Source organism: Larimichthys crocea, chromosome XII (assembly GCF_000972845.2).
Source record: "Larimichthys crocea isolate SSNF chromosome XII, L_crocea_2.0, whole genome shotgun sequence".
In the NCBI taxonomy this organism is placed as follows: domain Eukaryota; kingdom Metazoa; phylum Chordata; class Actinopteri; family Sciaenidae; genus Larimichthys; species Larimichthys crocea.
Genome location: NC_040022.1, coordinates 7,664,316 through 7,676,687, shown reverse-complemented (window position 1 = coordinate 7,676,687; position 12,372 = coordinate 7,664,316). Strand labels below are relative to the sequence as shown.

General features: G+C 40.7%; 1 protein-coding gene across 2 annotated transcripts; it reads left to right on the top strand.

The window, feature by feature from the left end:
* The first annotated feature begins 1,079 nt into the window (after window positions 1-1,079).
* mylk5 (myosin, light chain kinase 5) lies at window positions 1,080-11,606 on the top strand. 2 transcript variants are annotated; one of them, XM_010739640.3, is made up of 17 exons: window positions 1,080-1,592; window positions 3,127-3,264; window positions 3,813-3,965; window positions 4,185-4,358; window positions 4,804-4,839; window positions 5,971-6,098; window positions 6,204-6,357; window positions 6,445-6,756; window positions 6,846-6,954; window positions 7,305-7,508; window positions 7,618-7,835; window positions 7,918-8,041; window positions 9,926-10,078; window positions 10,161-10,290; window positions 10,387-10,474; window positions 10,586-10,726; window positions 11,066-11,606. In XM_010739640.3, exons 1-17 carry the CDS (start codon window positions 1,460-1,462, stop codon window positions 11,269-11,271), a joined length of 2,601 nt encoding a protein of 866 aa, XP_010737942.3. In that variant the 5' UTR covers window positions 1,080-1,459; the 3' UTR covers window positions 11,272-11,606. The 2 variants fall into 2 exon arrangements, with proteins under 2 accessions (XP_010737942.3, XP_019114289.2); XM_019258744.2 differs by lacking the exon at window positions 1,080-1,592 and having other exon boundaries at window positions 3,136-3,264; window positions 3,809-3,965.
* Window positions 11,607-12,372: the final 766 nt, after the last annotated feature.

Here is a 12,372-nt window from a genome sequence, read left to right as displayed (position 1 = left end):
CCATTACAATCAGATCAGCTTAATTGAATCACTCGCACGGTGTCATCCAGTGTGTGCCATTCCAGTTTCCTGAGCACATGTGGTGTAAAGTGCTGTGATTATTCGGTGGAGTCATCAGTCGATGCTAACTTTGCAAGTTGGAGCTTGTCGTTTTGTGGTATGCCCAAACAAGGCATGGAGGATGTCCAGAAAAGGGTTTTGTAATCTTTTGAGGAATGTCTATGGCGACTTTTCATTTTAACAGTGAAGTTCCAGTGAAATCAAGTAGTTTCACCTTCATCTCAACAATGACACACACTGCTTTAAACTTTACTGCTACTTTAGATGATCTGCGAATTTCACAGTTTTAGCCAATGGTACAAATGTAAGCAAAAAAAATCAGCATAAGAGCATCTTCACAATGGTGCCTCTCTGTCTGCAATCCTTTGGTAACTGTTTGATTTTGGAATTCTTCCCTCACAGAAACTAAAACAAGCCCCTCACAGTGTTATTCTCTGTGATCACTGATGTGGAATTTAGGAAGCTGGGATGAGAGTGGAGTGGAGTGTAAAAGGACTAGTTATAATCACCTCAGTGGGTTTCTGTTGTGCTCACTGATCACAACAGGTTGATCATTTGTTCCATCCAATAATAAGCAAAGCAGATTGTGTGATCTATTGGGTCTCAACAACATATGTTCGTCATGAGAACAATAAAAAGCCCCTCTTGAGACATCTCTATCACCATAGCAGCAGGTGGGTCTGTTGAAAGGACGCTGTTACCCTAGAAACGGCCAGCTTCTGTGTGTGTGTGTGTGTGATATACTGTACCGGGGCAGGCGCTCACACTTAAAGCCACATAGGATTTACGAGCCTGTTGTTCACAATCACAGCTTTTACAAGCCACAGGCGTGAAATGAACCTTTGCTATGTCACTGGCATCACAAAGTTCAGTTGCAGCATTGATAAGTGAGAGGGCAAACAGTAAAATCGTTACACTGCTGCGTATTCAACAAACATCACACAGTACGACCTTTGGCTGGGTGGGTAGATAAGCCCAACCTCTTCCTCCCACAATCCTTCTTTCTGTCTTTTCTTGTTTATGTGTAGAGTGTGTGTGTCCATGTGGGTGGGGGATCTGGTATTAGAGTGACTTTGGTAAGATAAGGAGATGCTCGCCTTGCCTGAGGAGGAAGAAACGATTTGTGTTGTAGGTGGAGTCAGTATAGTTCAGGCGAGGGTGAGAAAAAAGGGCCTGAACATATGCAGAGAAGTGTGAGGAGAGGGCAGGCTTAGTAGTGAGTGTGTTTGTATGTGTGTGTGTGAGAGAGAGAGAGAAAAAGAGAGAGAGAGAGGGAGAGAGATACACACACACAGTGTTGTTTTTACAGAAGAGAGAGACAGGTCAGACCAAGACAGCAGTGGTGAAGAAAGGAAGTGTGACAATCAGCTCGGGAAATGACTGAGTGACTTATACAGAAATGAACGGTGATGGCAGCAAACAGCGTTATGTGTCAACCTTCAGGATGCACATCAAGCCGCCCTGTGCAGCGTCTGCACCAGAGAACGGGCCAGGAACTGACACCAGAACTTCAGACAAATGTCCTGACACAGGTAAGAGCTGCATGAGAGAGGCAGAGAGGAGAGATTACTCATTTTAGGGTGTGTGTTTGTGTTGGAAAGATGTCAACAGGTAGCTTTCACTGTGTTTTTAATGTCAGTATTTGATTAGACATTAGTTCGTACAGGGTGATGCCTCCTGCACTGCAAAACAGACTGCAACAAATCAAAAGTTTTATTTTTCATTCTACTGTAAAAAGAGAAACTGAGGTCACTCACTCCAAGTTAATATCCGGTGCTTGTCCAAGTATCTGATTGTTTATTGTGTCAGGGACCTTTCACTTCCATGTCAGCTCGCACTCAACACCAAATGTCCAATGCTGTCAAAGAGTGAGAGTGCACTTTGTCTCTTTCTTTCTTTCTTATCCTTGTGAGCTTGTGGCTTTTGCTCTAAAACTGTCAAGTGTCCATTTTAAACCCAAAACAGCTAAGCTTAATCTTTTGTTTAGCTAGATTTGATATACTGTATATGTTTCCATGTCAAGTATGTCTTGTAAATTCATTTTTGTCAGTGTAAATTGTCATGGGGCAGACATTATTACACACATCTGTCTGTCAGATGGCAAGTTTGTACAGTATCCTTGACTTGTCAAAGCATGAATAACTGATTTATATCAACTTGACTATGGTTCAAGTTTTCGGAGCAACCTGTAAACTTTTAGTTTCACTTAGTTATGACTGACACCACTGACCTAATAGCTTCAAGTTCTTGGTAAACCTGTGAAAATCCCCCCTTTAGTGTTGGCTTGTTTTAAGAGCAACCAGTGCACACATATCAGATAAAGGATAAAGGTTGATAGTAAAAGCATTCATTTTGTTAAACCATATGGCTTTGCATGACATCGCAGCACAAAATTTCGATGAAGGTACCTTGTTGTACTAGTTATGCCACTCAATGTCAGCCCATGCTGCTGATAATGTGCTTTACTGGATGAGTGGGAGTGTAATACTTTGGAATACTCACAGGGCTCAAGAATTCAGCTCCAATTTCAATGAATCCATATTTAATATAACAAGTCCTGGAAGACTTTAAAAGGAAAACACAAACAGTCCAGATACCATGAACTATGTACTTTATATTAAGTTAAGCAGAGAATTCATGTCAGTGGTGTGGGTTTCCGGGCAGCGGTGACATGCATTTATGTTATGTGTAATGAGAGAGAAAAGGAAGAACAAAGAAAGAGAAGTGAAATGTTGTAGTAGAAGAAGCAATAGAACATTCTCTGTAGCACGTTTAGCAGGTGTTACTTCAACTAGGTACTAATTTTAAGAAAGCCAAGGCCACAGTATGAGAGTCAGTGTGTGAATTAATTTAAAACACATAACCTTTAATATTTGTGTGTTTTATTTTTAAGATGTGCATGATAGACATGACCAAAATGAAAAGGGGACAGAAAATGAACTCAGAAGTGAAGTTTTGTGTTCTAGAAACAGGCACTGATCACAGTTCAGGTCGCTGATAACACTCTCACACATAAACCCTTGATATGTATGTGTTGCTCTTGTTTTCTGCGTCCTCCATATCCAGACTCGTCTTGTAAACGCCTGGATCCACCCGTCTTCATAGAGCCCCTGGAGGACTGCAGCGTGGACGAAGGGGGTGACATCACACTGCGGGGGGTTATTGCTGGAAGTCAGCCAATCAAAGTCACATGGTTGCACAATGGTGAGCAGGGACAATTTACACTGCTGCATCCTGATGTTTGCTTCGGCTCGAGTTTTAAATCCAAATAAACATAGCATAACACAATATTTGATTTCCAGTGTATTTTGTTATTCATTAAATAACCACAAGCAGCAATTGCTCATATTTGGTTATTTACAGTTTGTGAGGCCTGTTCTAACTCTGATCAAACCATTCAACCACTTGAACCCTTAAATTTTGCCTTAAATGGCTGTAAATTCTGGGATAAATATCAGCTCTTAGAATTTTGCAGTCTTCTGTTTATGTTTGCTCTTCACTCAGCTTGACATATTCAGTATTCTTGGTTTATTATAATTCAAACCAAAGTGTATGTTTAAACAATAGTTGGCCATGCAGCAAGCATTGTGTAATGACAGATCCACAGCAGGGTTCAAGAGTTTATTTTCTCCTGTATCCGGCATCCTTGACAGCCCTTCCTTTCTCACGTGCTTTCTCTCCACTGTTCTTTCATGCACATTACGCTAGTAGAAGAGAGTGTTTCTAGTTTGTTTGTTTGCTCCAATGGGCAGGTGAAGTGGCTCGTTTTGGGAAACATTCCTTCAATGGCAGGGAGATGACTTTTGTGGTGAAGGAGTCTTTGCCCGAAGATGCGGGCGCATACACCTGCTTGGCAGAAAACAGCGCAGGGAAAACATCCTGCTGCGCTGCTGTGTTTGTCAGGGGTGAGCATACAGACATCTTCCAAATCCAAACACAATTTGCTCTTAATTATAAACTCTGCTATAAACTCTTTCTTCTTGCAAGTTGTAATGCTGGGTTCCTCATTCACTGGAATATTTAGTTGGTTATTTTGTCTGATCCCAATAAACAGGAGTTAGCCAGTTTCATTTCTGATGTTCTGTGGTCTCTTTGCCTTTTCCTCTTTCTGAAAACCAATCCAGACTTTGAAACTATCTATGCTGTGCCGAATCGTGTCTCAAATGTGGCCACTTCTGCATTCAAGAGCATTATGGAGAATGGACAGTCTCCCAAAGACGAGCCAGCAGTCTTCCAAGGGACTATTTCTTCGTCCCCTACAGACTCTGATAAGCTTAGCCCAGTCTCAACTCCAAGAGGTAAAAAGATAATGATTTTTACACATATATACAAAGCTTTTATCCACCTCAGGGGTCAATTTATTGATGCTAACAACATATACAGTGGAGTTTCCTTCCTTACAAGTTTTGTCACACCAAGAAATATATCAGGCTCCATTGTTTGAACCTCTTCCGGATGTCCATGTTATATTTTTAAATGGGGAGGAAACGCATCACTTCCAGTTCTTGTGTGATTGGTTGTCAGCCAGTCAGGAGTCACGCAGGACTTCCACAACCATATAGATTTTTGATACACCCACTAAAGCTCATCAGTCCCAAGTGAACACCATGTAGGGGAGTGGACAAATGCACAGTTCAGTGAAACTTGTGGACTGTAAACTGATAACCACAGAATAAAGCAGAGCCACACCTCTGTCCTGTCCCCACCTACTAAAACCTACCTGCACTTCATCTGTCTCTGCAGAAGTCATCCCAAAGAAGAGAGCTAACTCGAGGACAGGTGAGAAACACAGATTAAATCTTTTTTTTCCTTCTCCTCGTTCACTATCTCTGCCAAAATGACCAAGCAATGCACCTGTTTTTCCATCATCCGCTCGCCCTTTCTACTTTCTCATTGTTCACTGCTATATTGTCTGATGTGGCTTGCTTGTTAATGTAATTTATTTGTCTTTATTCGTCTGTTTTGTGTGTGTGAGTTGCTTCTGATGCTGTTGTGGTTTGTCCCTAGAGGTACGCCTTCTCTTTTAGCTTTTGTTCTTGTTATAGTGCTCTAAGCTATTGTGCTGTGGAACTTAACCCTAGGGTGTAGGCTGCATCAATAAAAGCATAAAAAGCACACACAATAAGGTCTGAAAGCCTGTTATGTGTGCACAGGATACGCAATATTGTTTTTTTTTAAATGGTGGTTATGTTGTTTATGGTTGAATGAATTATATATAAGTGATGGCTAGATAGAGAGAGGCAATAATTTATCATCAGACTGCCGGTTGAGAAGATAAAATGTAGATATAAAGCTATTAAACATAATTTTATCAGATTGTTTCCAGTCAAATTCATCATCCCGATGCAACAGTATTTGAATACTGACAGCATGATATGATATTGACTGCAGCTCATATATGGAATTTTCTGACCTGATGTAAATGCGTGGCACCATTATATAACTGGCGGGTACAGTGCAGAGAGATGTGAGCTGTGTGTTTGTCATTTGTCTAGGTAAATAGTTTAAAACTCATTATGCATACATGATGCATAGATGTCTAATATTAACATTGTTTAACACACTTGGTTACACAAGGACTGGTTGTACTTGTGTTAGATATGTCATCTGTGTTTAGTATTTGTTTCCACTTGAGACATTTGGTTTGTTGTACTGTATGCTACAAAAATAAGGGTCTCAGGGGAAGTAATACACTTTCAGTTTGTAGAGGACAAACCACAGATTGTGTAATCCCATCCCACCACCAGACATTTTCTCTGTCCCTCTGTCTTTATCTCACATACCATACTGGATCGTTTCCTTCCAGCATGTGTGTTTTTAGGCCTTCAACCCGATCGATAACACTACAATACACTACAAAACAGCAGGCAGGCTGCGAGTCTAAACACTCACTTTGTTTTGTCTTTGCAGGTCCAGCATTACGCTTTGAAAACCCTCCGCAGCACGTCAAGGTAGAGGTGGGGCAAACTGCCCGGGTGACCTGTTTTTTCACCTGCAGTCCTCCTGTAGTGTCGTGTTGGATCAGAAACAAAGAGCAGGTGTCGTAATTTTAAAACATGATTTTATGCCGTCCAAGTGTTATTTGTTTCCGCTATCTCTCAGCATTTATCTTTCTGTTTTTCTTACACACTTTGCATCTGCAGATAGTGGATGGTCCAGAGCTGTGGGAAGAAAATACTGATCAGAGCAGTACACTGGTTATAGCAGAGGCTAAACCACAGCACACAGGACGCTACACTGTTGTAGTGAGGGACCGCAAGAATTCAGCAGAACACACGCTCACTCTTTCTGTCATAGGTAAGACAACACACACTCTACAGTGTCAGAACCATGTGAAGTAAGTTTGCATTTACTTGAGCATTTTATTCATCATCATCCCAACAGAGAGGCCACAGCCTCCTGCCTCCTGTCCTGTCATCTCCATCATCTCTGACACCAGCCTTGTGCTGTCCTGGTCGGGCCCCTGCTACGACGGAGGCAGTGCCATCCTGGGTTATGTGGTTGAGGTAAAGAAGCAGGGACTTCTTGAGTCTGGGGATTGGTGTGAGCTCACATCCCAGTGTGAGAGTACTTCCTACAGAGTGTGCTCTGGGCTGCAGCCTCAACAGGAATACTGTTTCCGAGTGAGTGCCTACAACGAAGTGGGAAAAAGTGAGCCAGGACCAGTGTCGCCGGTGGTCAAGATGGAGCAGAAAGGTGAGGCGATATGGGTTATTGATACAAGTTTGAAAATAGAGGCAAATATACTGGTGCTTATATTTCAGCTGTTGTGTCTTTGTGTGTAGATTTAAGCAAACTGCAAGAAGAGGAAGCTCCTCAAGCCTTTACCTGTGTCACTATTGACTCTACTCACAAAGTCACAGATCACTACAATTTGCAGGAGAAACTTGGAGTGTGAGTATCTGTCAGGAACCCCATTTTCCAAACAAGTTTTCCCAGGTAGCGTCAGAGAGTTTAACAAGAAACACTTGACATTACCTTTCGTCAGGGTGAGTTCTCAGAGGTCCTGCCAAGTCTAACAGAAGGCGGTTTAACATACATGCATGTAGAGACATGGTTCCACTTTTGGAGAACAGCAGTGGTTGTTGTTAATAAAGTCAAGAGATATATGCCACTGTTTGTCTTAGATTAACAGATGAAGACATTGTAGAATCACATATCTCAGATGAAATATTATGTTGTGTCAGTCTCCATTTGTGAGAAATGGTCAAAGATAAAAATGACTATACTTGTGTCTTCTTTAGGGGAAAGTTCGGCCAGGTGTTCAAGATAACCCACAAAGAAACAGGACGTGTGTGTGCTGGGAAGTTCTACAAAGGTCGGCGAGCCAAAGAGAGGGAGGCTGCCCGTAAAGAGATAGAATTGATGAACTACCTCCATCACCCCAAACTTGTTCAATGCCTCGCTGCATATGATCACAAGCCTGAGATGGTCATGGTCATGGAGTTGTGAGTATCATCAGGAAAGCCCAAAGTGGTTGAATTCCTATAGCACCTACAAATGCTGGTCAACAACAAAGAAATATAATGATTGTCACTGTGGTTTGTCTGTCTGTAGTATCGCAGGTGGGGAACTGTTTGAACGTATTGTGGACGACAACTTTGAGCACACAGAGCCTGCCAGCGTGCGCTACATGCAACAGATTCTGGAGGGGATTGCGTACATGCATCAGCAGAACATTATCCATCTGGACCTCAAACCTGAAAACATTGTGTGTGTTGACACCAGTGGCACCTCCATAAAGATAATTGACTTCGGATTAGCCAGCAGGATTGGTATGTAAAATCAAACTCTTTATGGCTACTTGTTATTCTATTGTATGTTTCAATATCAAGTTATGCTCTTTATGCTTAACAGAGGGTAACACAGCTCTGAAGGTGATGCATGGGACTCCAGAGTTTGTGGCACCTGAAGTGATCAACTATGAGCCTGTGTGTTTTGCCACTGACATGTGGAGCATTGGGGTCATCTGTTACATATTGTAAGTACATTTTCTTTCTCTTTTTGGGAAACACTCTATTGCTTTCTTGTCGAGAGTCAGATGAAAATTGACTCTCTTGAAATGAAAACTCTCTTGTCTGACTGGGAAAAAGGGGGAACCACTGGACAGGCTTTGTCCAATAAAATCCATCAGTACCTCTAAAGCTCTTTCTGGAGTCTGCTGTTTGCTCTCCCTAAGCCACACAAATTTAAAATAATAATAATAATATTAAATCATTCATATTTTCAATATTTGTGTGTTTAAATAAATCAGTCGCTAATTTAAGGTATGAACGTCTGACACACGATTTAGCCAATCAGCTTCCTCAAATCTATTCCAGAAAGGGTGATTATTTTATCGCCCCAAACCAGCTACGGCTAAAGTCAGGGTATTGGTAGAACGTTCGGGAGCACAGTACAGTTGGTGACAGCTTCATTTTTAAATAATATATTATTTATGGCCTATGCTAGGATTGTCAGATACTGTATGGCTGGAAGATTTGGCTTTTTGGTTAACATAATGAAGCATTTGAACCTTTAAGGACATAACTGTGTTATATATCTGTAGATGTAACACAAAATATTACTTTCTGAATGATCTTGTGAAAACCAAGAGCAGAAGTGATATGTTTTAAACTTAAATGTTAACAGACTTTGCATTACTCATAATAAGTCATGTTTAAAGAGATTAGATTTGTATCAGCTTCATGCAAGTTTAACGTGTTCATACAATTTATTCTTTGTTTTTTTACTGTTTTTTAGATTTGTTCACGCCTAATTGAGGTCAATCAGATTTGGTTACATTGTCATTAAAAAAAAAAAAACAATTAAAATAAAATTGTTACAAAACATTTGTATCTAACTTTTATTGGTAATTTTTCCATTTTTAAAATGTTATATTATTGGACCAAGGGTATCTTCACATTGTCAAATCTGGCCCTCTTTAAAAAAAGGTTGGACACCCCTGATGTAGTTGGATCTATCTACAGTGTTCAGATTGACAGTAACAGTGCGTGTGCCCTCCCATTTATGGATCCTGTTTTTACTATATGACTAGAGGCAAGTTACGTTGAGGTTTTAAAAAATATTTCGAAGGTATTAAAAAGGTAACCTCAGGATTCCTGCATAAACCCTGTTATTATTTCACAGAGCACTGGTATCCTGCAGTTTGTGTTAAATAGTATCGGGATGGGATGGTTTCTGAAACTGACTGAATATGGCACAGTCCCATCTAGAATATTTTTCACAAGCTGCCACTGTTGCCAGACACTCGAGGAGTTATTGCATTCAGCCAAGAAAAAGGGGTCACACAACTCTTAATACCCCAGCTTCATTCGTACTGGCAGGTGGATTTTTGTCACCATTAGAGCTGTGCTAGCTGTTTCCCCCTGTTTCCAGTGTTGGTGCTAAGCTAAGATAACCGGTTGCTGCTGGTGGCTTCATGTTTACCTAACAATGGGAGTGGTATCAAACTTCTCATGAAACTCTCAACAAGAAAGCAAATAAGAGTATTTACCACAATGTAATACTACTCCTTCAAACAATCTCTTCTTTCATGCATATTCAGGGTTGGGTCAGAACACAAAAGTTTCATACAGTCATACAGACAATCTAACTATGATCTAATTACACTACCAACCCGTATTTTTTAATCTAAACTGGTGAGGGCAAATTTTCTGACAGTGACTGGCAACTAGGATTGAGTCAGGTGGGCCAGTGTATATCAACCTGACCTAATTCACTTGACCTCTTGGTCAAAGGGGCCCTTAATCAAGTGCATCTCTCTGTGCTGCCTGTTGTTTAAATGTTTTTACTAACTTCCAATGCCCCCTAGTGGATGTAAGTTGAAAAATTATAATGATTTTCTGTCTTTCATACTCTTCAGGCTGAGTGGTGAGTCTCCATTCCAGGGTAACAGTGATGCAGAGACCCTGGCCTTGGTCACAGCTGCTCAGTTTGAGTTTGATGAGGAGAGCTTCGATGAAATTACAGACGAGGCCAAAAATTTCATAAGCTCCTTGCTCAACAAGGACACCAGGTGATTTCATAAAGATACAGCTAAGGAACAGCCTCCATATACCATTTACACTTAACCTCTTATAAAACTGTGTGTTTCCAAGGCGGAGGATGTCCTGTGAAGCGGCACTTGCCCACCCTTGGATGGCAGCATTTGATTCTGAAGACCTGGCCACCACAAAGAATCTGTCCAAGGAGAAGATGAAAAGATTTCTAGCCAAGCAGAAGTGGAAGGTGACACTTCAGCACAGTACTTTTATGTTTTTCTTTTATTTTGAGGTGTTGTTTTGGTTTTCTGCTACAGACCTTTTACATTTTTTTCTTAAACAGAAAGCAGGTAAGGCCTTGTTGGCCCTGAAGAGAATGGCATTGCTGTCTAAAGGTGACAGCACTGCATCTCCTACCAGCCCCAGAGAGAGTAAGATTTCTTCATTTTATTATCTTATCTGGACCATTTTAGTTTTAATCTCGCTGTACAGCAATCCACGGCTTTCTACTACTTCCTCCTTCCTTCCCTTCTTTGTCGTAGACTCACCCCTGAGCCCTGAGGCAGAGCATGCCCTGCAATCTCTGGAGCGCAAGATGCAGGGGCCTCCCCAGTTCACCCAGAGCCTAGAAGACCAAACAGTAGCTCAGGGATCCAAGGCCCGTCTCTCATGTAACCTCACAGGTAAATATGACCTCAAGAGCTCAAGCAGTACCAAAGTTCTTCTGTGTCATTTTGTTATCGAACAGTGACTTAAAAGTTGAACACAAGTTGCACTGTTCACAATGAAGACTTGAGACATGACTTGCTTGACTCCACTGACTTAAAACTTAAATAAATACCTATTGCTTGAAAAGAAATCTGTTCACATTATGCCATTTAATGGTCAACATGTAAGCCTGAAACAGTCTTGACTTACTTGATTTACGACCTGACCTTTCCGCAAAAGACTTAAAAACAATTGGTTGCAGTTTTGCTTCCTTTCAGATGTTCTGTCCTCAACCCTCTCATCTATCTTGGCAGGATATCCTGACCCAGAGGTGGTGTGGCTGTGTGGTAAGGAGCCTGTGGAGGAGTCACCTACAGTGCAGATAGAGTATGAGGAAGATGGCCGTTGTACTCTGGTTCTAGTCAAAGTTGGCCCAGAGGATAGCAACCTTTACACCTGCAGAGCCACCAATGACCATGGGGAGGCATTCTGCTCAGCCAAACTCACTGTTCAAGAGTAGGTTCATATGTATGCAGAGATAAAATGTATGAATATAATATTCTTGAGTGCCTTGAACAGTTGTATTGTATATTCTTGTTTTAAAACAAACTATACATCCTGTACAGTGGCTGGAAATATATAATACACGTGCTATTGTACAAAATATATGAACAGATGAATATTGTTACAGAGTTGTGAGCATAGATAAAGTAAAGATTTCATTGTGGGAGTAAGATATGGTTATTCACTGACACAACACAAATCTATTTCTTATTTGTTCATGGATAATAATTAAATTCAAGATTCCCTTCCAAACCATCAGCTGACAATATGAATAAACTAAGAAATCTGTTTAAAAAAGCAAACAGGCCTGAAATGATGTTGTCTGAAACACATAGTGAAGATCTGACATGTGATTTCTGATATACTTTAGGCTTTCTTGGGGATACATATTTGAGAAAAAAGTTAAATGAAATGGTATGAGTAGCAGACATTTTCATTTTTTTGCATGACCTCAAAATATTCAAATGATTTTTTATGATTTAATGGTATAAAAACATACTATAACCATCATATGGTGCATACAATTGTACAATTATACACTTCATGTTATATTTTCACAATACTTTTTTTTTATCACAATCAAACCTCAGCATTAGTAGCTTCAACAAAAGTCAAAGTCTAATACTGCGTGTTCCTCCACTGTTCAAAAACACACAGGGGGTCATTACCATGTTGCTGCTGTCAATATTCACTAGCGCACCATATCAGCAGATGAAAATACCAATACCAATAAAAAGTCTGACTTGTTTTTTATATATCTATCCTGTTTGAGTAACGTTTGCTAAAAACTACAGTCCCCAGCTGTAAGCATGAATATGGACTGGCCTAATACGTAACAAAATGACTGTAATCCATGGCATTGCCTATGTCAGACACAACACTGCTGCTGATCTCACTTAAAGCGGGTTTCCAGAAGTCGTGCATCAAATGCTTTCGATCAGGTTTCTCATCATGAACATGTGTGTGTTGGGCGCCATGCTTTCCAGTGAATAACTGTTTTTTCTCATCTTGTCAGCAAAAAGGTGTTTCACTTCCTTAATGTTTACACAATCCTGGA